The sequence below is a fragment of the Pinus tabuliformis genome, chromosome 6 (assembly GCF_031772625.1).
Source record: "Pinus tabuliformis cultivar Carrire ecotype Pingquan chromosome 6, CPIR1, whole genome shotgun sequence".
Classification (NCBI taxonomy): Eukaryota; Viridiplantae; Streptophyta; class Pinopsida; order Pinales; family Pinaceae; genus Pinus; species Pinus tabuliformis.
In genome coordinates, this window is record NC_142292.1 from 1,895,123,638 (window position 1) to 1,895,150,773 (window position 27,136).

At 36.4% G+C, this 27,136-nt stretch overlaps 1 protein-coding gene and 1 pseudogene across 1 annotated transcript; one reads left to right on the forward strand and one right to left on the reverse strand.

Annotated features, from left to right (window-relative positions):
- Positions 1-7,969: 7,969 nt before the first annotated feature.
- On the forward strand, positions 7,970-8,523 carry LOC149266754 (uncharacterized). Its single transcript, XM_089397355.1, has one exon. The coding sequence runs from the start codon at positions 8,031-8,033 to the stop codon at positions 8,418-8,420; it is 390 nt and encodes a 129-aa protein (XP_089253481.1). The 5' UTR covers positions 7,970-8,030; the 3' UTR covers positions 8,421-8,523.
- A 4,434-nt stretch (positions 8,524-12,957) lies between these two features.
- LOC149266755 (stromal 70 kDa heat shock-related protein, chloroplastic pseudogene) lies at positions 12,958-13,377 on the reverse strand (annotated as a pseudogene).
- Positions 13,378-27,136: the final 13,759 nt, after the last annotated feature.

The window sequence follows — 27,136 nt, forward strand, 5'->3', positions numbered from 1 at the left end:
AAAAAAAATCCTTTGTCAACATTGGTATGTGTTTTTTCAGCTATCATATACGTTGGGTTGAGCTGCGGATCCGTCAATATTTCTAGACGTGGTGGTATATATTTTGAGATCTGTGTAGGGTGGATTGGAGCAGAATTTGTATAATACTCCCGTGAGTTTTTTTTATGTATGGATGGCTAGTGGGCCATAACCCACAGGTCCAAGATCGAAGAATTTACATGAAAGGGGATTTTGGCAAATACCCAAGATCTCTTTTCATCAAGTGGTATAAGAGCAACGAAAGTTTCCTGCAAGGAGAAGGATTCCAGAGAGAGAAGAAGAAGCAGGAGGTACAGCTATGCTAAAGCTGGAGAGTTTGTGGTCTTACCATTGTGCAGATGGCGACAGTGGAAGGTGAGAGGATTTGCAGCAACCTAGAGAAAGGTATGCTCAATTGGTTCCAGAGACGAGAACCAGAAGGATGCCAAAAGACCGAGTGCGGAGGGCTTGGTGAGGTATCGCGTAACAGAGGAGACTGTTACTGGAGAGGTTGGTTGCAGCTCACAGAAGATCATAAAAGCAGTTCTACTGAAGAAATACAGTGGGTAGAATTGCTAAGGACCAGGAGAAGTATATGACCAGGAGGTCATAAATTTTTTTTAGCTCGGGAGTCTGATGCAGGAGCATCTAACCCCTCGTAAATTGAAGAGGAATCCAAAGCCGAGCGAAGAGTACGTGGATGGTCGAGCTGAATCGAAGGAGAAAATATGAGAAATCTGTTTTAAAATAGATATAAAGCAGATTTGAAGCGGATTTGATGAATATAGTATCTGTCGTGCATGCATTATGGAGAGTTCCGTTGGAGAAAATTATGTATATAAGACAAATATCGAGAGGGCGTGATAGATCTGATTAGGGAGGAAATTGTGAGTGAGCAAGATGTAATCGAATCTGAGCTTGTTTATAAGGCTGAAACGCCTTAGCCTGTAACCGTTTTGTATAATATATAGGAGCTTGTTCTGGTGTTGGTTGTGTACGCTTACATGTGTGTGTTTCATAATTGATTTAATTCTGTGTTATGAGCCTGTTGGATTTTAATTTATGCTGATGGAAGAATAGTTCTGATGTGAACAGAACCTTATTATTCAATCATTGAAGATCGATTATATTTGATTTAGTTGCAGATGGGAAGAAGTGGTTCGATTCGTTTAAATCGACATTGATTGGTGTTAAGGGATCAATCACACGGAATCGGCAAATTTTAATGTAGATTCAGGCCACAACGTTTTGCGTTGGGAGGCTACGATTCGTTGTGAAATTCGATGCATGATATGGCTTTAATAGTTTTGAAATATGTTGATATGTGGTTTCAAACCATGGTTAGTATTTAAAAAAAAATCCTTTGTCAACATTGGTATGTGTTTGTTCAGCTATCATATACGTTGGGTTGAGCTGCGGATCCGTCAATATTTATAGAGGTGGTGGTATATATTTTGAGATCTGTGTAAGGTGGATTAGAGCAGAATTTGTATAATACTCCCGTGAGTTTGTTTTATGTATGGATGGCTAGTGGGCCATAACCCACAGGTCCATGATCGAAGAATTTACATGAAAGGGGATTTTGGCAAATACCCAAGATATCTTTTCATCAAGTGGTATCAGAGCAGCGAAAGTTTCCTGCGAGGAGAAGGATTCCAGAAAGAGAAGAAGAAGCAGGAGGTACAGCTGTGCTAAAGTTGGAGAGTTTATGGTCTTACCGTCGTGCAGATGGCGGTAGCAGAAGGTGAGAAGATTTGCAGCAACCTAGAGCAAGGTATGCTAGATTGGTTCCAGAGAAGAGAACCAGAAGGATGCCAAAAGACCGAGTGCGGAGGGTTTGGTGAGGTATCGTGTAACAGAGGAGACTTTTACTGTAGAGGTTGGTTGCAGCTCACAGAAGATCATAAAACAGTTCTACTGAAGAAATACAGTGGGTAGAATTGCTAAGGACCAGGAGAAGTATATGACCAGGAGGTCATAAATTTTTTTTAGCTCGGGAGTTTGATGCAGGAGCATCTAACCCCTCGTAAATTGAAGAGGAATCCGAAGCCGAGCGAAGAGTTCCTGGATAGTCGAGCTGAATCTAAGGAGAAAATATGGGAAATCTGTTTTAAAACAGATATAAAACAGATTTGAAGCGGATTTGATGAATATAGTATCTGCCGTGCATGCATTATGGAGAGTTCCGTTGGAGAAAATTGTGTATATAAGACAGAGATCGAGAGGGCGTGATAGATCTGATTGGGGAGGAAATTGTGAGTGAGCAAGATGTAATCGAATTTGAGCTTGTTTCTAAGGCTGAAACGCCTTAGCCTGTAACCGTTTTGTATAATATATAGGAGCCTATTCTGGTGTTGGTTGTGTACGCTTACGTGTGTGTGTTTCATAATTGATTTAATTCTATGTTATGAGCCTGTTGGATTTTAATTTATGCTGATGGAAGAACAGTTCTGATGTGAACAGAACCCTATTATTCAATCATTGAAGATCGATTATATTTGATTTAGTTGCAGATGGGAAGAAGTGGTTCGATTCGTTTAAATCGACATTGATTGGTGTTAAGGGCTCAATCACACGGAATCGGCAAATTTTAATGTAGATTCAGGCCACAACGTTTTGCGTTGGGAGGCTACGATTCGTTATGAAATTCGATGCTTGATATGGCTTTAATAGTTTTGAAATATGTTGATATGTGGTTTCAAACCATGGTTAGTATTTAAAAAAAATCCTTTGTCAACATTGGTATGTGTTTGTTCAGCTATCATATACGTTGGGTTGATCTGCGGATCTGTCAATATTTCTAGAGGTGGTGGTATGTATTTTGAGATCTGTGTAAGGTGCATTGGAGCAGAATTTGTATAATACTCCCGTGAGTTTGTTTTATGTATGGATGGCTAGTGGGCCATAACCCATAGGTCGAGGATCGAAGAATTTACATGAAATGGGATTTTGGCAAATACCCAAGATCTCTTTTCATCAACGATTTAGGTTTTAGGGTTTGTTGTTTGGGGTGTTTGGGTTTAGGGTTTATGTTTTAGGTTTATGGTTTTTAACACTTAAGTAAATTCTTTTAATAAACACGTTAGTGTGTATGGTGTAAGGTTTATAACAATTTAGTAAAATCTTTTAATAAACACTTAAATAAAAGTAACAAAACACTTTTAAAAATGTTATAAAATGCTTAGGGTTTGTGGTTTAGTTTATAGGGTTTATGGTTTAGGGTTTAGGGTTTAGGCTTTGGTGTTTAAAATGTTATAAAGTGATTTTGGTTTAGGGTTTAGGGTTTAGCTTGGGAGTGTGGGTATTAGGGTTTAGGGTTTATGGTTTATAATGCTTTAATAAATTACTTTAATAAACACTTATAAAAAAGTTAAAAAATAGTTTTTACTGTTTAGGGTTTTTTGGGCTTTTTAGGGTTTAGGGTTTTCTTAGTGTTTAGGTTTTTTTAGGGTTTATGGTTTATGATTTTTTAGGGTTTACGGTTTTTTATGGTTTATGGTTTTTCTAAGGTTTTTAGGGTTTAGGTTTTTTTAGGGATTAGGGTTTTTTAGGGTTTAGGGTTTGGGGTTTAAGGTTAAGGGCTTAGGGATTAGGGGTTTAGGGTTTATAGAACTTTCGTAAATGCTTTTATTAAACACCTAAATAAAAGTTACAAAAAAAAATTTAGAATGTCATAAAATCCTTAGGTTTTAGGGTTTGGAGTTTAGGGCTTAGGGTTTAGGGTTTAGGTTTTGGAGTTTATAAGACCTTAGTAAATGCTTTCAAGATTTAGGGTTTAGGGTTTAGGGTTTATAAGACCTTAGTAAATGATTTTAGGGTTTATCCTTTAGGCTTTAAGCATTAGGATATAGGGTTTGGGGTTTGGGGTTTAGGGTTTAGGTTTTATAACACTTTAGTAAATTATTTTAATAAACACTTAAATAAAAGTTATAGAACGCTCTCTAAAATGTTATAAAATTCGTAGTGTTTAGGGTTTACCGTTTGGGGTTTACGGTTTGGGATTTAGGGTTTTGGGTTTATGGTTTAGGTTTTAAGTTTTAGGGTTTAGGGTTTATGGTCTAGGATTTATAACACTAAAGTTACAAAAAGTGTTTTAAAATATGAAAAAAATTAGCATTTATTGTTTAGGGTTTATGGTTTAGGGTTTAGGATTTAGGATTTATAACACTTTAGTAGATTCTTTTAATAAACACTTAAATAAATGTTTAAAATGCTTTTTAAAATGTTATAAAATGATTAGGGTTTAGGTTTTAGGGTTTGGGGGTTTAGGGTTTAGGGTTTATAACGCTTTAGTAAATGCTTATAATAAACACCTAAATAAAATTTAGAAAATGTTTTTTAAAATGTTATAAAATACATTGGGTTTAGGTTTTAGGGTTTTAGGTGTAATGTTTGGGGCTTAGGGTTTAGGTTTTATAACACTTTAGAAAATTATTTTAATAAACACTTAAATAAAAGCTACAAAATGATTTTTAAAATGTTATAAAGTGATTAAGGTTTAGGGAATAGGGTTTAGGGTTTGGTGTTTATGGTTCAGGGCTTAGGTGTTAGGGTTTATAACAATTTAGTAAATTATTTTAATAAAAAGTTAAATAAAAGTTACAAAACACTTTTCAAAATGTTACAAAATAATTAGGGTTTAGGGTTTATAACACTTTAGAAAATGCTTTTAATAAACACTTAAATGAAAGTTACGAAACACTTTTTAAAATGTTATAAAATGATTAGTATTTAGGGTTTGGTGTTTGGGATTTGGGGTTTAGGGTTTAGGGTTCATGTTTTAGGATTTAGGGTTTATAAGGATTTAGTAAATTCTTTTAATAAACACTTAAATAAAAGTTAAAAAAACACTTTTTAAAATGTTATAAAATGGTTAGGGTTTAGGGTTTGGGGTTTAGGGTTTATAAGGGTTTAGTAAATGATTTTAATAAACATTTAAATACATGTTACAAAACACTTTTTAAAATGTTATAAAATGCTTAGAGTTTAGGATTTAAGGTTTAGGATTTAGGGTTTCAGGTTTGGGGTTTAGAGTTTAGGGTTTAGTGTTTAGGGTTTATAATGCTTTAGTCAATAATTTTAACAAACATAAAAGTTATGAAATAATTTTAAAATATTATGAAATGATTAAGGTTTAGGGTTTAACATTTAGGGATTGGGGTTTAGTGCTTAGGGTGGTTTAGCATTTAGGGTTTATGGTTTATAAGACTTTAGTAAATGGTTTTAATCAAGGCTTAAATAAAAGTTACAAAATTCCTTTTAAAAATACATAAAATGCTTAGGGTTTAGTGTTTACTGTTTGGCCATTGGGATTTAAGGTTTAGGGTTTATAAGGCCTTAGTAAATGCTTTTAATAAAAACTTAAATAAAAGTTCCAAAACGCTTTTTAAACTATTATAAAATGCTTAGGTTTTAGGGTTTAGGTTTTTGTGTTTTGATTTTGGGTTTTAGGTTTAGGGTTTAGGGTTTTGGTTTTAGGGTTTATAACACTTTAGTAAATGCTTTTAATAAAAACTTAAATAAAAGTTACAAGACAATTTTTAAAATGTTATAAAATGCTTAGGATTTAGAGTTTAGGGTTTAGGGTTTAGGGTTTCGGGTTTAGAGTTTAGGGTTTAGGGTTTATAACACTTTAGTAAATTCTTTTAATAAACACTTAAATAAAAGCTATAGACTGTTTTTTAAAATGTTATAAAATTCTTAGTGTTTATGGTTTAGAGTTAAGGATTTGAGGTTTCTTGTTTTGGGTTTAGGGTTAGGGTTTAGGGTTTATAACACTTTCATAAAAGCTTTTAATAAACACTTAAATAAATTTACAAAACACTTTTTAAAATGTTATAAAATGCTTAACATTTATGGTTTAGGGTTTAGGGTTTGGGGTTTAGGGTGTAGGGTTTAGGGTTTGGGGTTTAGGGTTTAGGGTAGAGTGTTTAAGGTTTATAAAATGCTTAGGTTTTAGGGTTTAGGGTTTTGTGGTTTGGGGTTTAGGGTTTAAGGTTTAGTTTTTGAGGTTTATAGCACTTTAGTAAATGCTTTTAATAAACACTTAAATAAAAGTTACAAAACACTTTTTAGAATGTTATAAACTGATAGGGTATAGGGTTTATCCTATGGGGTTTAGGGTTCAGGGTTTAAGGTTTATGGTTTATAACACTTTAGTAAATTATTTTAATAAACACTTAAATAAAAGTTACAAAATAGTTTTTAAAATGCTATAAAATGTTGAGGGTTTAGGGTTTGGGTTTTAGGGTTTAGGGTTTTAAGTGTAGGGTTTAGGGTTTAGAGTTTAGTGTTTAGGGATTATAACACTTTAGTAAATGATTTTAATAAACATTTAACTAAAAGTTACAAAACACTTTTTAAAATGTTATAAAATGCTTAGGATTTAGGGTTTAGGGTAAGCGGTTTATGGTTTAGAGTTTAGGGTTTAGGGTTTATAATACTTTAGTAAATTCTTTTAGTAAATACTTAAATAAAAGTTACAAAACATTTTTAAAATTGTTATTAAATGTTTAGGGTTTGGGGTTTAGGGTCTTGCGTTTACAGTTAAGCGTTTGCGTTTAGGCTTTACGGATTAGGGTTTATGGTTTAGGGTTTATAACACTATAAAATGCTTAGGGTTTAAGTTTTAAGATTTTCAGTTTAGTTTTTAGGGTTTGGGGTTGAGGGTTCATGGTTTCGGGTTTATAACACCTTAGTAATTGTTTTATTAAACACTTAAATAAAAGTTACAATACCCTTTTTAAAATGTTATAAAATGATTAGGGTTTAGTGTTTAGGATTTTGGGTTTAAGGTTTATGGTTTAGGTTTTGGGGCTTGGAATCATTTTGTACTGATGGAAATATAGGATATCATAGGATATTATTACACAATCTAGTTACTATAAAGACATGTGAAGGCACTCAATTCATTTTTACATTGAAAACACATATTTCATCAATCCAAAATTCCAATAATGACAAAGATTACTTCATTAGATTTTGGTTATTTTGAATAGGGCATGTTGCTAGCAAGATTGCTGGTCGAAGTGATGACGAGAAAATTAAAACTTGTACATGACAAAGTGAAAGAAGTTGGGAATTGAAAATATAGAAGATTGGTTTAATAAATCACTCTTAAAAAAGGTAAGAGCAAACCCATTATATGAAAAGAAATTCCTATAAACTTCAGTTTATCCTGTGCGAAAGGAAATTCCTTTCACTTTTTAATTTATTATTGAAACAATTTTTTCATAATCTACAAAATAAAATTTCATATCTCACCATCACGTCGATTCCGTAACTATCAGCCCGTTTGATTCGTATATCTCGTGACCCATTAACAATAATTTCCCGTTGAATAGTCTCGCGTTAGCCGTTTGCCAGGTCGCCCAACCGTTCGATGCCTCCAAGATCATACGACCAGCAGCGGCCTTTTACTTTCGAAAAGGTTTTCATGCCACTTCAACAACAAACAACTTCCAATTTACGTTAACTTCTACACACCTTTGAAAGACCACTTTTTGTTCGCGTGTGGCTTTGAACTCACGCGAAATCATTCCTTTGAATGTCGTGGACCCACGAAATTAGCATATTCTAATAAATCGGGTTTTATGATTCGGATCACATGTCGGTCCAGCGTGGATCGGATCACACATTGGCTCCGGCCTCAATCCAGCGCACACATGACACGCCAGCCAAAAAACTAACACGTTGTTTGTGGGAACTCGTACAAGTGGAATTCCAAAAATACCACGAAGGACTCGACGGGCCATGTGCTTAGCTAGGTAAATAGAAAAACGTTGAAGTGGCCCGCATATCATATCACGAAAACGAACCCCGTGTTCCTAGGAGCCGACCACGTTGCAATAACAATATATATTGTCGTATCCCCTCCCCTTTCTGTCACAATAGGTTCACACGTCTTCCCAATCTCACTGTCTCATTTTTCTTCGCTTTTTCATATTTGAGAAAGAGATCGACTCCGTAAAGTCTCTGTGACACTAGTTTGACAACAGCAGCTTCCCGACGACATGGACCGATTCGATGCGCTCTTTTGCTCTATTCTTGCTTTGCTATTTTTGATCTCAGCCTCTATGGCAGCGCCCGCACCCGCACCTTCCCCCAGAGCAGCAGCACCCAAGTCGTCGCCGGTTCAATCCGCCCCAGCGCCATCACCAGCGTCTCCTCCTGCGACTTCACCGCCTGTTTCTTCTCCCGTCTCTCCTCCTCCTAAAGTCGGTACCCCATCAAACTCAGCTTCCTCTCCCACAGCTCAAACTCCAGCATTTAGCCCCTCGGCTCATGGCCCAGCCACCGCTTCACCACCGAGTGCCAGCAGCGGAGCTGTCTCTACAACGAGTTTGGAGAATATGGCTATCTTCGGAGCTGCCTTGCTTACTGGAGGCGTCTTCCTCCTTTAAGATGTATTTAACATTCTTTTCATCCGCATTGATTGGAGTAGATTCGATTAGATGACTTGATTGTTTCTCTCTTTCGTATTTTGTTCTCTGATTCCACTCTTGGTCTGGCCTGACAGAGTGGATGGCCACCATACTCATTGGATATTCGTTATTGTACATCGTTTTGGATTTAGAATAAGTATTCGTTATTTACTCCGGATGTAAATTCTGTTGACTACTTTGATTCGGAACTTCAGATTTTGAGTTATAATCGTGCATGCATTTTAGACAGTCAATCAATTCAATCAAATGTTTCAATAACGCATGATAGCATGGCACTATAACAGTTGATGACAGGATTTTATGATTTGGATGGTATGAAATGAGCATTATACTCTTAAGATTGCACCTTAAAAGGAACATCATTTTTTCTAAAGATTGTTAAATGTTAATGGCGCCTATGAATACCTACCATGGTCTGCTTTTAATTTTTCAAATGTTATTATTGCAAATCTGAACTTGCAATAATGAAGATGTACATCTTTGTACATCTAGCTATGCACCGCGTTATACAAGATCGTAAGTAAACCGATATCATCCTAGAGTAATGATTGGGAAGCTCTGTAGCAGGTAGGGAATTTTAAGATGATTTAGTCTTGGTTCTAAAGTACATACACTTTGTTTTACACGACTCGGAAGCTATGTAGCAGGTAGAGAATTTTAAAATGATTTAGTCTTGATTCGAAAGTATATACACTTTGTTTTACACGAAAGTAGATGGGATGTTTATTATATTAAACGTAGTTAAATATCATGTCTTTTAAAGATGAGTTTCAATGATGAGTGGATGGACTAGATCTCGATAATTAGTTTTTTCAAAGTTTTGTTATATTAATAAATGGAGTTTATAATTTTTTTTTTATATTTTAAATTTTAAAGGTGGATGAAGTATAAAGAAGAGGGTAGGGTGATACGTTGATTTTGATGACCTAGATGGTCACTGTGAGAACAACTTAAGCCATATATTAGATTTGCTAGTCATCTCAAGACTCCCATTACTTAAAAAAACAAAAAAAATAAATTAAATTTTAAAGAGAATTGAGCTAAGAGTGTCTTCTTTTTAATATGACTATTGAAAAAGAAAAATTATAGTTATTTCAGCATATCAAAACTTAAATAGGAAAAAGAATGGAAAATTAGGAAATGCATTTTAATATACAAATCCTTAATACAAGAGATGGATTATACACAAACACACATAATTGATATTCAAAATCCTAACATTACATGTGTAGCCTCTTCAAAGAAACCAAAAATCATATAGAGTAATGCATTCACCATTTCATTAATAAAATGTGAAAGTGCATCCTTATCCGAAACAATGGATAAACATTGAAATAATAGAGTTTAGGTACAAGTTTCTTGATTATATTAATAATATTTTGGGGGGTATCCATTTTTGAATTACTCAAATAGTATATGTTTCCTTTTGTGCAACAACTCCATGTTTTGAGAGTTCATATACAATTTTGTTTCTACATCGTTTTGATAACCAACTTTAAGTCTCTATATAACCGAAATGGGTAAGGCCAGGCTCTTATACTATTTTGATAATAGGTTATAAAGCAATCATTTCATAGGAATTATTTTCTTCTTAACCAACTCTACCATTTAAGGAAATATTGTGATCTAAGATAGGTAATTATTAATGCTAAACATAATTTATTGGGACTCCCCTATGAAGCACCATTGAAAAATGTGTGTGACCTTGTGGGCATTCTCCCCAATGTAGGTAAACACACTAGGATGAATAGGAGTGGGAATAGCCATATAGAATCCAATTGGATTAGTTTCTAGTTGATAGTGGTTGGCCTATAAGGGGGTTGAATTGTAATTCTTCAATCAATACTCAAGGAGAATCTGATCACCATCCAATCTATTTGATGATGGAACAAATGGAATATCTAGGTCTAATCTGAAGGAAGAAGGTGTTGTGGAATCAATCAAACAATCACGAAGGATCCTTTTTGAGGGAAACTCTATAATAATTGTAAATTGCTTTCAAAGGATTTTGGACTCCTATCTTGATGTATCTAGAGGTATGACCAATAAAAGGAATACCAACTACATGGTTAGAATAGATTTCAAGGATATTAGAATATCTTGTTGTAGTTTAAAGAAGATCATTTAATATTTAGGAATTACAATCTCATTAGGAGCAGTAAATGCGGATGATTGGGAGGAAGTATTGCAAAAATTCAAGGAAAGAATCCAATCTTGTGGCACACAATTGTTAAACACACCAGGGAAGGTAGTATTAGTTAAATCAATGTTGTCATCTCTTTCAGGTTATGGGATGAGGTCTACACACCCCAAAGAAAATAATCCATCAAATTGGTAGCATTTTATTGAAGATCATTTGTAAACGAGGTAAAAAATGAAAATAGATTCCATTTGGTTAATTGGAGCATAATGTGTTAACCTAAAGTCTTTGGTGTATTAACGATCAATGATCTGAGCTCATAAATTTGTTATTGGGAGCAAAGGTAGTTTAGTGTCTTCTCTCAGATTCTAAAGAATGGTCGATGTAGGCCTTCATTCACAAATAATTCCATAAAGGTGGGCTCATTAGACCTAAAAGATAAATTTGGATAGATCGGGGATTTAAAATATGGAAATTATGTAAAATGATGGACCCTATTATCCTTGATCATTTGGGATTTCGCATTGGCATATGTAAATATTGAATTCCATCAACAACATTGTTAAATGAGAATGAAAGAGTTAAGGAGATTGCTAATTTGATGGAAACAAATGGATACAACAATATTTCTAACATCTCAAAGTGGGACACTTATGGTCATTAGTTTGATTGGCAATGTCCTGATATCCCCCCTAATTTCCAATATCACTATATAACATTGGTAAATTCATTAAAGGGCTTCACTCTAATAGTAACAACATGTTTGGATTGGAAAACATGGTTGGGAAGTATGAAGAGCGTTTACTCACTAATAATATGATGTGAAATGTCAATACCAAAAATTTGTCACCCTCCCCTAGAAAGGTTATGGGGAAGAATTTGGAATAAGGATGGTCTACCTAAAATGAAAATATTATTTTAGGAATTGGTTCATGAGAAGGTTTTGATTGTAGAAAATCTTAAAATAAGGAACATTCAAGGGACATCCTGATGTTTCATGTGTGAGAAGGTGGAGGAATACATCCCTCATTTATTTTTCCAACTCTCCTTAACTTTAGAGGTCTCAAAAATTTCCTTCGAAAATAATAAAGATAATCAAACATTCCTAAGAATTGGAAAGAAATTTTCAAGCAATGGAAATTCAAAATTCCTTGGCATAGAAAAATAACTTCAGTATTCATGAGATGTAAGATGAATCTTCCAAAGTATCTATGTTGGACAATTTAGCTTTCCTACAACCAAACATTTTTTAATGGTTTCCATCCAAATCTGACTACCTTGGCCTCCAAAGTAGCTTAGATGCTATTTGAGTTGTTGGACACCTAATCCTAAATGGGTTAGTGTGGAAGCCGAATAGACCAAAGCAGTCCAAGAGACCTTGGGATCTGAAACCCAAGAGTCACATGTTGTACTATAAATGTATATCTCATGTTAATAAAAAAATGCACTTGCATGTTTTATCTTTCATATTTCTTGTTGTCCATGTGTGTTTAACATGGTATCAGAGCCATGATGTGTGGCCTGTTTTCTTCCTCAGGGTTTAACTTTCTTGACTACCTAACGCCCCTGACAACCTAAAACATTGAAGCTGAGCGCATCAGACTGCGTGCATTGCTGCGAGAATGGCATGATTGAGTGTGAAATGTCGAAATTTTTATGACTTGAGCTGTTTGGTTAACGCCCGACCTATACCGCCTCCTCAGCCTATATATGATTGAACGTTACCTGAGCACTCCTGCACGTCCAGCGTTTCCATTATGAAATTCTGTATTAGTTGAACGTTACTTGAGCACTCTGACACGTCCTGGTTTGTTAGATAAATGTTACCTGACCTCTATCTGCCATCCCTACGCTCTGTGTATGATATTCCTCTGACATGGTATCTCTGCGCTCTCTGACTGCCTGGCTTGAATGCCTGAACTGCTCCTGTTGAATGCGTTATGGTTCGATATTGAATGGTATGTGTAACGTTGTCCAGTGGAATCATCGTTTGGTTCATTGAATGGTTTATTGAATGTTGAATGGAATATGAACTGTTGTGCGCTTATTGAAATGTTATACGCTGTGGAATATCAACAGTTTTTATTGAATGCTTTGGTATATGCGTTGCACCTGAATGGTATATAATTCGCATGCTACATAAATCAGTGAGTAATAAACCTTCTGTAATTTTTCCCCGGAGGGCGTTTGATTCCTGAACCGGACCTTCTGGAGACAGTATAGAAGAACGTTTGTTATGTGGAGACGGGGCCATTCAGTTATTTGACAGAATCGATGTGGTGCGAGCCTTTATTAGTGCCGTGTACAATGTGCACAAGATTTGTTGTTTCGTGGTTGAAGATCTAGCGAGTTCCTTCAACTGCTTCTCTTTGTATCAATAGCTTGTCTCTTTTCTTTGTCTTCTTTAGAAAATCTCTTAGCCTCTTTCACCATTTTTTCAACCTCATAAGTTGGCAAGGTGCTAGCACCGGTAATTGTTATATCCTGCTTCTTTTGAGTGCCTTTGTCCACAACAGCGACTGAAAGAATACCGTTTGCATCAATATCAAACTTCACCTCTATTTGAGGGACACCTCCTGGAGCAGGAGGAATTCCATCCAATCGAAAATTCCCAAGCGACTTGTTGTCCTTGACAAATTCTCGTTCACCTTGCAAAACATTGATTTCAACACTTGTCTGACCATCAGCAACCGTAGAAAACACCTCAGATTTTGAGGTTGATGGTGTAGTGTTCCGAGCGCTGTTGGTATCAAAACGATTCCTCTGTTCAACCATGCCAAGCGAAGACCAAGGTTTCTGATTCCTTCATGTAAATGTGTTCTCTGCGGTGGTTTGGCATCTGTGCTCGCTCCATACAGGAGTTCATAAGTACCAGAGCGTTGTTCATGTCAAAGCATAGAACGGGCGTGTAAAGGCGTTCTTTTCCAGCTTTGCCGATTCCATGATAAATCTCGGGAATCTCTTGGCTTCACGCACCTTGCACTGCGGCGAGATTCAGAGGGACTGCTTAGAGGTGAATTCATGAACCGCTGCGCAACGCCACCAAACTGATGCTAGATGGTAGATTAGTTGCAGTTTGTTGAATGACACGTTTGGCAACAAATTGAAGAATTATGCAGCATCATATCGAGCTGGCTCTCAAGCCTCACTTCTCCACGTTGGTCTAACTATATACCATGGATCTGTGATCTGGAACTATAAAGAAATGCAGCACCCAAAACGAGAACAGGCCTACACCTGATTCCTTGAAAGGTCTTCCCAAGGCGGAGAAATACATGTAGTTTGCCCCACACAGTGGGTTTAGCAACCAAGTAGGAGAGCTGAAGAATGCACTAATTATAGCAGTGATCCTCAACAGAACTCTTATCATTCCACCAATTTTGGATCACCACGATGTGGCCCTGGGAAGCTGCCCCAAATTCAGAGTTCAGCCTGCACATGAACTTCAGAATTCTGTATGGGATCATGTCATCCACCTCATGCAAAGTTCAAGGTACGTTTCTATAGCAGACGTTATTGATCTGTCTGAATTGATCTCTTCATCTCTGGTGAGTACTGTTGATTTTCGGGTCTTTGCTGTCCAACATATAGACCTCGGCCTAGTGGATACTTCTCAGCATGGTGCTTCAAGGAATTTTGAAGGTGAATCAGGTATCGAATTCTTTATAACCATCCGAAAGGCCTTCAATCCACGATCAATGTGCATTATCACTGCTGGCTATCCTCAAATGTTGATGCGGGCATTTACAAGGCTTTTAATATTTGGTTAATCATGTTCAATAATCCCGGGGCTGGAGCTTAAAATTTGTTTTAATTATTCCGAAAGCCTTGAATCTGGTCAAGCCAGGAGAATATTGCTTCATGATAGCCCTCATTACTCTTGGTTTGATAGTCAGTTTTATGACACTTATTTTTTGACAAGTTACTCGCTCTCTGATATAGCACAATCAGAGTATATCGTTGTTGCAACAGTTTAATGGATGGTTCAGTTATATTTTTGAAACATAAAGCCAAGGCCTATCAATGCAGTTGTGAGATTGCGGAGATCCTCTGAGAGATTCATTGTTGCTGCATTTTTAATAATTTGTATCTTCTGAAAGACGACTAAGAAGTTCCCCAGTTCGTGTGACATCAAAGAATGCGATCTCTTGGTTAATAAGATGTCGAAATAAATCTTTTCTCAGTCGAGCAACAACACGCTCACTTGATAATAAAACCACCATCCACGCAGTGCAGTAGCAAATGAACCAATTAAGATTATAAGAAGAATTTCCACAAGAGTGTTTTTGATGGTATTAAAAGCATCTGCTTTCTCTTCTTCCGTTCTCAAATCTCTGCTAAAATATCAATAATCTTGCCGCCATATTTTGGAACTAAAATATTTGTTGTGGATGCAATGAAAAGTGCCACAGTTGCAATAGTCTGCTCATTAAGCCACCAGCGCTTGCCCTGCATTTTTCCTTAATCTGCAGGATTTTCTTTGTGTAGCTTGAAGATATTTAGCAGCTGATAGTTTTTGCAGCAGTCGAGGGATTTCTTCAAAATATTAGAGGATTTGGGCTAAATATAGAAGGACTCGGTGATATTTGTATAATTTTCATAGTTTCAAGATATCTCTGGTTGGTTTTTTCCCTTTAAGCTACAGGGCTTTCTTGTGTAACTTGAAGATATTTAGCAGCTGACATTTTTCTGTGGGATTTGGAGGATTTTTAAGGTGTAGAAAAATGGCTAAGCTTGAAAGAATATTAGAGTTATTGAGAACTCTAATCGTATCCACTGCTGACAGCGCAATCATAATCAATAAAGACATTATTGCTGACATTCAAAAATGTATACAAAATGCACAAGAAAAGATAGAGTTTTTGCAGCTTGAGACAAAGCTACAGCAGGAAGAATTACACAAGTGGAGTCATCATTCTGAACCTGTTTCTGTTCAGAAGATTGAAACAGACTCCCATAAACAGCAAGACAATAATGTTACAGTTCATTCAAATAAAGCAGCAGTTGTACATGTAGATGCAGAAACTCAGTCTGCACTTCCCAAGCCCATCATCAGACCTTGGGAACAACTTGTCCACAACAAGCACAGAACTGGTCTTGGATATGACAAGGACTTGTCCTTTCATATTCCAGACTATGCCAAGCCCATTCAGTTTCAGAGTGTTGGATTCATTCATGACAGCTCACCTGCTCTTCATGACAGTTCAGCTTCAGCTGTTTCAGATTCTGCCCCTCTTCCACAACAACAACAACAACAAAAACAACAGATCGTGAAATCCAACACTGTGACCGAGTTGGCCATTTGAAAGATCACTGTTTTGATCTTCATCCATGTAAGCATTGTCATAAAACCAGTCATTCTTCACACAGATGCTTCAGAAATAAACGTCCTGCAAGAACAAAGATTCATCTTGGATGGATCGCTGCTTGGGAATGGGAATCAACAGCCAAGAAGATATTCCAAACGCATGTTAGAACTTGTTCTAGAGTATTGAACAGTCTTGCAGTTGAGTTTTCTCCATCTTCTCACCTTGTATCTGACAGGGGGGAAATGATGGTCATCTACAAGCTTCAAAGTCACATCAAGCGAGCCTGAGCCACAACCTGCCACACCAGTTTCAGAGTTGTAGCCAGAGACAAAGATGCCCGTGAACATGCCTTCAGTTGGCAATCTTGGACACTTCCTCTAGCAGAAGACTTTAGCTTCTTGCTAGATTCGGAAGCATTCCAGGAACACAATTGAGAACACTTCCTCTAGCAGAAGACTCCAGCTTCTTGCCAGTTTTGGAAGAGTTCCAGGAATTGCATTAAGCATTCCAGAGTTGTTGGTCATCCTTAAACCATCACAGGTTGAGACTTCCCTTTTCAGGTTGAAGTTTTACCTTTTATGCGGGGTGAGACCTCCCTTTTATGGTTGAAGGTTTCCCTCTTTAAAACAATAGAATCACTTCCTCTAGCAGAAAACTTCAGTTTCTTGCCAGTTTTGGAAGAGTTCCGGGAACTGCACTAAGCGTTCCAGTGTTGGTGGTCATCCTTAAACCAACACCCTTATACCAACATTTCATAGAGCACATTCAACCTAGTGCTGCCATGCATTTTTTGCACATTTTGTATTACATCTCTCTTCGGATTAAGGGGGGGAATGTTGGACACCTAATCCTAAATGGGTTAGTGTGGAAGCCGAATAGACCAAAGCATTCCAAGAGACCTTGGGATCTGAAACCCAAGAGTCACATGTTGTACTATAAATGTATATCTCATGTTAATAAAAAAATACACTTGCATGTTTTATCTTTCATATTTCTTGCTGTCCATGTGTGTTTAACATGAGTTAATCTTTGCTCATGGTTATGGCCTTGGAGAATTTGAGGATATGACTCCATGTGAGAGGGAAAGGCTCAAACTTGGTCAAATTACACATCAGGCTGACAACTTCAATTATAAGCAATTTTTTAACAAATCATATATAATTAGAGTGGATTTCAATGAATTCTAGAATTGGAGGATCAATATTGGATGATATTCTCTATTTTTTTATTCAGCTTCGAAAGGTAACCAAGGGGAGGAAGGAGTGAAAGGGGTTATTTTCCACCTCTATGAAGAAATAAAGACTCAATAAGCATAGGGTTTGGGGAATTCAACTAATGACTATACCAGACTTTTGGCCTTGTGGTGGAGAATAGAATTGGCAATTGATATTGTTCAAGGATTGAATGGTAGTTATTTAGCAGGTGTGCAATCTAACAATCCCCCTATTTAAAGGAATTGGTAGGGAATTTCAGAAATCCTAAAGCCCCTTTCAAATTTAATGGATCTTATATGAAAGAAGAAGATTTATATTTATTTTCTGTGAAACATTGTGACTTGGTAGTTTAGTGGACAACCACTTAGTCGCAAGACAATTTGCGTAAAATTTAAACACTTTGAACCAAAAGATGATTGACTGGGTGAAATTAAAGAGACAAAAAGATGATGAGGCCTTGAAAAAAGATTGAGATTGAGTTGGAGCAAATGGAGCAACCTAGTGGTCGGGTTAAGTTTTAAACGATGCAAAAATGCATATCTTTCAACTAGAATCAAACAGAAGAAGGTTGCTTAAGTAAAGTGAAGAAGCTTGGAGACTTAAAACTAGATTTATATGGTTAGAAGTAGGGGAATACCATATGGTCATTAGAAAATTATCATGGAGACAGGGCTTCAAACTTTAGGGATCTGGATACGAAGGGGGCACAATATATTCGAGCCCTTGTTTTGGCCTCTAGAGAAACCTCCTTTCCTAAGATTATTCAAACTTCTTGATTATTCCCTAGATTTGTAGATGAGGATAATAATAAGGATCTGAAGGCTCTGGAATCAACAAGCAAAGTGAAGGTGGTCTAGTGTTGGTTTAAAAAGGATTAAAGTCTAGGGCTTGATGGATGGCATGTATAATACTTTCTAGAATTTTATGAGCTAATTGGGTTGGATTTGCTTAAGGTAATTGAAGAATGCGAAACCTCTGGTAGGATGTATGAGGCTTTTAACTCTACTTTTATCATAGTCATTCCAAAATATGATGATCCAAAGACATTTAATCATTATTGACCTATTTCGCTTTGTAAATGTATATACAAGATTGGCAAATATCATAACAAATATGATCAAGCCAATTTTATCGCAACATATTTCAAAGGAATAATTTTCTTTTCTGGAGGAATGTCAAATCCATGAGGCCATTCAAGTAGCACAAGAGGAACTACACTTTAATAGACCCGGGTCAAAAGTTCATGTAATAAAGTTAATAAAAGAAAAATAATACCAAGGTCATGGAACACTTATTCCAAGATGAATGTTGGGAAATTTATCCTAGTGGGCATCACTTGTGTTTATGGCTAAGGGGAAATTTGCAAAAGAAAATGGCAAAGGATTTGAAAAAGAAAAAAGTTATTTTTGGCCCTTTATTTATGAAAATAAAGGAAATTAGGAGAAAAGGAAGGTGAAATGTCATAGGTTGCATGTGAGGAGGAAAATTAAGGAAAATGATGAAATTAGAGGCATCAAGAATAAAAAGACGTTAGAGCATCAGTTTGTAGCATTTTTTCAGTTCAGTTTTAAAATTGGTTTCAGAGAGGAGAAGAACATCAAGAGGATAAAGAAAAACAAGAAAGAAAAGGAAGGACACGGAAAACAAAGGAAGGACAAGGAAGGAAAAGGAGGTAAGGCTCAAGCAGGGAAAGGTGGGATCAAGCAGCATCAATAGGAATACTTGTAGGTGATTGTTGTAATGGTTGCAACACCTTCCAAAATTTTGGCCTACACTCAAATTTTGGAGCCTACTGTGGATCCTGTGATGAGCCCTTCCTTATTGGTCAGCTGATGATTTCAGTATCCCTTCTTGGATCTCAGTTGTTGTCCACACTTTTATTTTTATATAGATAGTGTCATCTTCGTGCATGGGAATTATCACTTATCATGAAAAGGGGAGTTATGGTTTTCTTCAAGAGGAAATATTTGTGAAAATGAGTTGTTCTCATCATATAGACATGTTTCACACTCATTTTCAAAGTTTCCTACACTATCAAACAACTATCGTCATTATCCTCACAAAGTCTATCGTTAGAGCCACACTTGTCATCAGTTGCCATAAAGGTTGTTACATTAATGGAAGTATATTTTCATATGTTCTAGATTATCTATGTTGTATCACTAAGTGTCCAAGTGTGTGGTTATAGTCAAGTTCTATCGCTGCTCACATCAGTTGGATTGATCCTACACTTAGCCAAATTCCAGATGATTCTTAGCAGCCTAGTCTCATGAAATGTTCCCAAACTATGCACTTTGCACCTTCAATCTTCAATATTTTCCCTTCTCTATTTTAACTATGAAATGCAGAGGAAGACCAACCTCCATTGGCCTCCAAAACTAAGAAAATGGTTCCTCCAGTGTCCTTCTCTCAGTCGAAGCTGACTGCCTCCAGAAATTGTGTAGTTCTGTCCTTCAAGCCTCTCAGCTACCCAGTCCCCCTTGCCTCCTGATACTATGCAATTTTTCCACCCAAGGCCCCATCCTGTAGCAGCCACTACCTACTTGAACTATGAAATTTTGTCCCTCAATGGGCACTATGAAAATTTTTCCATGAATGAGGATTGTGTAGAAATTTCCCTAATCTGACTTGAGTTGTGCAATACGCAGTCTCAATGATCAAGCTTGAGCCTTAGTATCTTGGATTTCACAATTGTGCAGGGCCCTGGCCTTCTCCCCTATCTTGTCACTCAATTGCAACCTAGTTCATGAATCAAAGTGCTCTATCTTAGGATAGGGGTTTTCAGAATGATGTTGTCTCATCATGAGTGAGTTGCAGATGTAGGTACTCTCTTACACTATGAAAAGATGATGAAGAAGGAGATGAAGAAGGAGGAGATGCTAGATGATACTTAAGGAGATGAGGAGAAAAGATAATCATTAGATAATAAGACTAGGGAATCATGCGGTATGACATAATATTAGAGATCAGGACCACATGAAGACTGCATGTGATTCACAACCCGTTGGAGGGTAGGTATGAAGAAAAAAGCACTTCTTTCATGAAGTTCAAATTCACCTCTTAGATTAGTATGAAGGACATATTAGCATTTTCATATCATTATGTCTTCAATTAAATGTATTGTCGCAAACACTGAAAGTCATTCCATGAGTTTTTTCTAAGTGTTTCGCTCCCTTTCGCAAGATAGGTAAGATGCCATCCTTTTGTATGTTGGCTTTCACACTTTATGCATAAGCTCATTCTAGTGGTTTCCAGGGTTCATCTATGTGTTTATGAGTTTTCCTAACCATGTACACACTTGTTTCACTCATTCACAAAGTTTTGAGCATTGTCAGACAAGTGTCGTCACGATCGTCATAAAGTCGATCTTAGGTGTCATACTTGTCATAACTGGTCATGAAGCAAGCATGCACAAGCGAAAGTGCTTTTCATGTGTCATGGATGATCAATGTTTTTGAGTTATCAAGTTTCCTAAGTGTTAGGACACAGTTTAAGCTCCATCACTTCATTTGTTAGTTTCATTGGTTTAGCAATTATCCTTTTCCGTAGAAGCTCCTCGGTCCTTCAACTTGGCTTCACCTAGCCTACCTAGACTACGCATTGTGCAGTTCTAGGTAGCAAGCCGTATTCTTGAGCCCTTGTAGTTCCATTCTTATTTTCCATGGTTATAATGACCATCACCCTCGTGTGGACTACTCCACTAGACGGTGCACGTGTTTTCCCCTGCATTTTAGTTTTAACGACTGCTGCATCCATTGTGGACTATTCTATTGGATGTTTCCAAAGAGAACCCAAACACTAAGCTACATTGCGCACTCACCCAACATACTCAGTTCACCTTCCTGAAGTTACAACCATAACATTCTCATGTGCTGAAAAACAAGAGCTAAGGAAAATCTCTAAGATAATGGCAATCGAGCCATCATACCGGATGGGACTCCTACACCAAATGTTGTGAAGTCTAGTTGGGACTTCATACCAGGGAGATTCCATGAATGTTGGCAGGTTCAACATCGTCAACAATTTCATATTTTTTATAAAAGAAAAATTAATATAATATCGATATCTTTATATATATATATATATAAAGAATCTCATAAGTACTAATTTTGTATAGCCATAGGCCTTTGGATTTACAGTGAAGGGTGTTTTGTTAAGGAACTCCATGCGAAAAGGACACCAATTCAAATCCCTCATTGTTGTTCTACCCAAAAAAGAAAAAAGTATTAAGTTTTTATATGCTTATTAATTAAATTACTTTTTACTTTTGATTAACTTTTTAATTGAATCCACATTATGTTTTATTATTGGGACATTGCACAATTGAGGTAGATGTGTCAATTGATTAGATGTGGTTAACCTTGAATTGACACATGTACTTTAAAAATAAAAATAAAATATTTACTAAATAAAAAGCAATGTCAGGAGGACATCTTCTACAGGTAATGGCACTGGTCTAGTTCCCTCGCCCTTTCTTTCTTCACAACTAGGTTTTATTGGTGGAAGCTTTCAATTACTTAGGTTTCTCTCTCCTCTCCCCATTTCAGTCTTGATTATAGGGAGGTGGTATATTGGAGGATATCGTTCCCTTCTCGTAGTCATTATGTGGGTTTTTTGGGTTCTGACTTTATCTAGGTTTGGCACTCACTGGCCCAAATTGTCACAACTCCCCACCTTCTAGGTTCTTTTTATTTCTTTTCATCTAACCCAGTCATGGAGGACATACTAGTGGACTACTCAAATGATCCTATGATAGGTGAAAGAATATTTTTTAGGACAAATGTTAGGTTCAACAATGACATGTGTTCATTTTGGGTGTTCTAAGACTTCAATGCTCATAAGTCTCTTTATCAAGAAGATTATCATTGTGTGGAACTATTTCATTGAAAGCCTTAAAGATAAGTTTTTGACTTGGCATTTACCATGCCTCACAGGTTGGTCCCAATGTTCATGCTGGCCTAGTGTTCATTGAAAGTAAGGGTTTTCTAGGTTAGACAACATTCTCTACCTCCTTTCCTTCTTTACCTCTTTCAGTTTCTCCACATGGTTTTTCAATATTTGACTTTGAGACCTTACTCACACAACTTCTAACTCCCTAGTTAGTAGGGGGTTTACTTTTGTGGGTACGTTTACTCACCCTTTCCTTGGGTTGTTTTCTACCTACTCAAAAGGGTCACCTGCCTTGTCTCCACTTATTTTTTCCTTTGTGTGTTATAAGGGCTTCGAGGGTTTCCTCCTGGCAATATTTCTTAATATGGTTTTACATCTTGGTGGGCTTGGAACAAATTTTACATTTGTATTGGTGGGCACACAATAATCGGTCTTTATGGATCCTTCTCACCTTAAGATCCTGAGCCATAGTCCTTCAAAAATCCCTTACTCCTTGAACTCTATTAAGAGAAAAAACCCCTTTATGAAGGAAAATAAAGTTCAACTCTCTATGGTGTCGGGAGATGACATTGAGATGCATTAGGTGGTTCAGATAAGTGATATCACACTTTTTGGTTGTGCATGAGGGCTTAAATTTAGTGGAAAGTCATTAAAAGCATGGGTTTTAAAAGAATCAAGGGAACAATTTAATCTAATTCCAACCATCAAGGCATTACTTAGAGGTTGGTTCATAATTTTCTTCTCTTCCCCTGAAGAGGTTAAGAGGGTCATGGATAAATAATAGAGCATCAACTCTTTTCCTCTTCTTTTAAAGCATTTCTCCCCTTTTTTAAATCCGTTAAGAGAGAATATGGACAAAGCCACCATAAGGGTCAAGCTTCTGGGCTTAAAGGTTCAGTTCTGGTTTGATGAGGTTCGATGAGATGAAAGTGGCTCAGGTTCTTGTGATATTTGATATTTGTGAGGGGTTATGGAGTGAACTAAAGTTTTCCCACAAATGTTTCTAATTGACTTAGCCTTTGGATTAAGAGGGAACACCCATTTTTTTGTAGGAGATGCCATGCTCATGGGAATAATTTTGTGGACTGCAAACGAGGCTTTCAAAGAAAGGCTGGTTTTGAAAAGCCTCCCTCTCCCAAGCATAGAGGCTTAAAACATACTCCTAGGGTGGATGTTATTATTCCCTCCACTTCTCATCCTAATAATTTGTATAGTCTTCTAGAGGTTTACAAAAACCTTCTCATCTCCACCTTAGGGCCATTTGTGATCCATCGAGTACTAGAGGTAATTGAATATGCTCTAGAGGCACAAGGATACTACTTTGATAAGATATGTGTTTCTATAGTAACATCATTAGCTTAGACAAATATGGGTGCCTCTCCCTCGACACTCCCTCTCTCTCCTATTTTGTTAATGGTTTCTCTATTATGGCATTGGATCTACATATGTCAAGTCTTGATTTAGTTTTGAACATTTATTGGAGGTCTATGTCTCATTTCAAATTGGTTTCTGACATCTACCTTATTTCATCCATAGCTAGGATCAATCCCCCTCATTTTGTTGCTTATTTTGATGGGGTTTCCTCATAATTAGGTTCTCAAGAACCTATGTATCACCTCATATTTCATCCCTCCTCATCCTTTGACCCTAGTGTCTTTATGGGTCTCAATCATAATCCTCTCCATGTGACTTCTCACAAAGGTTATGGTAATAAATCCAATTTATCCAAATGTTAGGTCCCTATACTACTAGTGTAACCCCTTATTGTTATTAGTGCAACCCCCTCAGTATACTGTTGTAGTCATGTGGTCGCCATATTCTTATTATTGTTTCCCATAGAAGGCCACTATTGTTATTGTTTTGCCCTTACATTATTATTGTTATGTCGGCTTTGATTATCTTATCACCCCTTAGACTCCTATATATAGAAAGGAGGCCTTGTCATTTGTATCATCCAAGAATTGTTCATTTGAGTAATGTAAAGGAGGTTTCCCCCTTGAAGAGGCTCATTTTGAAGTCTTTGATCTATATTTTCTATCTTTTTGTGAGATGGTTTCATAAAATTTGGTATCAAAGCTTTGGATTCTAGGGTTTCACTTCTCCAAACAGGTCATCATGGCATTTGTGCTATAACGTTTTCTCTGCAAAGTTTCAGAAGCTAAAAAAAACCCATTTGAGCCGAAATCTGTCTCAACCTCGGGGGTCTGAATTCTAGATCTTGTCTCGCTATATTTTCTTAGGTATGATCTGAGGAAGTTAGGGTTTTTGCAAGCTCTAGAATTCCATCTCAAACAGGCCATCGTGGCATTTTCGCTATAATTTGTTTTCTACGAAGGTTTAGAGTCTAAAATTAAAAATCGTTTTAACCGAAATCTCGGTGAAGCTCTTGCCCGAATTTCAGATCTTCTTTTGCTATATTTTTGGAGATATGGTCCAAGACATTTAGGGTTTTTGCAGGCTCTTGAATTACATCCCAAATAGATGACCATGGGAAAATCTTCATAACTTGCTCTCTGAGCATCAAATTGAAATTTCGTAAGATGATACGGAAAGAGGATGAACTATAATTTTCTTTGTATTGGTTTCAGGTCCAAAGGTTGAAACAGTGACATGTGGCACTTCCTACAAGTTCGGTCTACTAAAAAAGTATATAATCAGTTCATCTTTGGATATTGGGCATAACTTTTTCTTGGAGAATCCATCTTCAATCATCCTAGTGGCATTGGAAAGAGGATGTAGAGGGATACTTCAGGTTGCAAGTTCAAACCTTGGAGATCAAAAAAGAATGACTCGAATCAAGAAAATAGAAACACCAAGTAAGAAAAATTGGATGAATGATTTGAAGAATGCGATCGAGGCTAAGATAAATTGTTTTATATGTGTCATGGAAGCTAATATCTATGGTAGGGAAGAAAATTTGAAGAAAGGCATGGAAGGTTTGAAGAAATACATGGAAGGTTTGAAACAAGGTGGGACAAAGCTTCTAGAAGAAATGCCTCCTAATGATGAAAAGGCAGTAGAGGAAACTCATTATGGGAAAAAAATGTTAATCATGATTTCATAGAATATAACATTGAATTGAATACCAACCATATTCCAAATATCAATATGAGGAAGTTTGATGGAAAGGATCCCTTAACATGGATACTATAGATGGAGAAATATTTTGATCTACATGATGTGCACCTATTACAAAAGGTATGCATTGCATCTTTATATTTAGAACTGAATCAATGTTTATGGTATAAATGGCTTTGTTATCGTAAACCACTTGTCACCTAGTTAATTTTCGCGGAGGAAATGATAGCACATTATGAGGATATAAAGAGCAACACCTTCTTTAGCCAATTGATAAATCTCAAACAAAAGGGTTCAATGGAAGAGCACATTGAGGACTTCCAAAAAGTGAATATAAGGATAAATGATATTCTAGAGAAACAGAGGATTGAAGTCTTCATAGGGACTTTTAAGGATAACATTCAACACGAGGTTCGCCTTTGGGAACCTGATTCATTAGGGAAGGCATAGGGGTTGGCAAGAAAAATTGAAAGAATACTTATGGCAACAAGAAAGCCTACCACTCATAACTATAAAGATGGAAGTGGTGTTGCTCCTATCCTTTCCCCACCTATAAGGCTAAGACCATAACAATTGGAAGAAAAAAGAGCAAAAGGGATTTGTTACAACTATGAGAGAAAATACACTAAAGGTCATAAGTGTGTTTAGAAGAAATTAATTTAAATAGATGGGGAGGAGGAGAAAGAAAAGTAACAAGAAATTTTAAAAGAAGAAGATATACACTATTAACCAATCCCAGAGAAAGAAGAAATGAATCTGACCATATCTTGTAATGCACGACAGGAATTACCACTCCTCAAACACTCAAGATGGAAGGACATATCAAAAAGAAAAAGGTAACAATGTTGATTGATTCAGGTAGTACCCATAATTGTATTCATTCTAAGATAGCCAAGGAATTGAATTTCTTCCTATATCCAACACAAGAGTGTCAAGTAATGGTTATAAATGGAGGAACCATAAATTGCTCTAGAAAGTTCCATAATATCAAGCTATCCATGGGAGGAGATGCCTTGAATAGTCCAATGCTTTCCATTCCAATGGGTGGTGTGGATATTCTACTAGGGGTTCAATGGATACAATATTTGGTTATGAAAGCTTTTAATTTTCAAGAACGTTTCTTGAATTTTTTTTGGAAAGGAAAGAAGGTTGAATTAAGGGGTATCGCAGGGAAACCAGTAAACATAATCAACTCTAACAACATGACAAAGATTCTAAAGAAATAACAACAAGGCAGAATTGCACAATTATGTTCACTAGAGGTACCCACATCGAAATCATCTATTTCTCTAGATATCCAAAAAGTTTTGGACAATCATTCCAAGGTATTTGAGACTCCCAAAGGCATCCCACCTGTTCATGATCATAATCATTCTATTCATTTGATTCCAGGAAGTGTTCCCCCAAACATCATGCCTTACAGATATCCATATGCCCAAAAGAGTGAAATTGAATGTATGGTTGCAGAAATGCTAGAGGTTGGTATAATTCAACCTAGTCAAAGTTCTTTCTATACTCCAATGTTATTGGTACACAAGAAGGATGGATCATGATGCATGTGTCCAGATTATAGGGAGCTCAACAAGCTTACTATTAAAGATAAAATTCCCATTCATGTCATTGATGAATTATTAGATGAATTACATGGATCAATTTACTTCACCAAGTTGGATCTTCATTCAGGATATCATCAAATTAGATGAAGATTGAAGACATTCCAAAAACAACATTTAGAACTCATGAGGGTCATTATGAGTTTTTTCTCATGCCTTTTGGCCTTACCAATGCACCTTATACATTTCAAGGTTTGATGAATTCCATTTTCAAACCCATACTTAGAAAATTTGTGTTCGTATTTTTTGATGATATACTAATCTACATCAAGTCTTGGAAGGATCATGTTCAACATGTTAACAGGGTGCTCAAACTATTGGAGGAGAAACAATTACATTAAAAAATCTCTAATTTTTTCTTTGGAGTACAAGAGGTGTAATATTTGGGTACTCAGTTAGCTCATAGCTCATCTTATCATCCTGAATATGA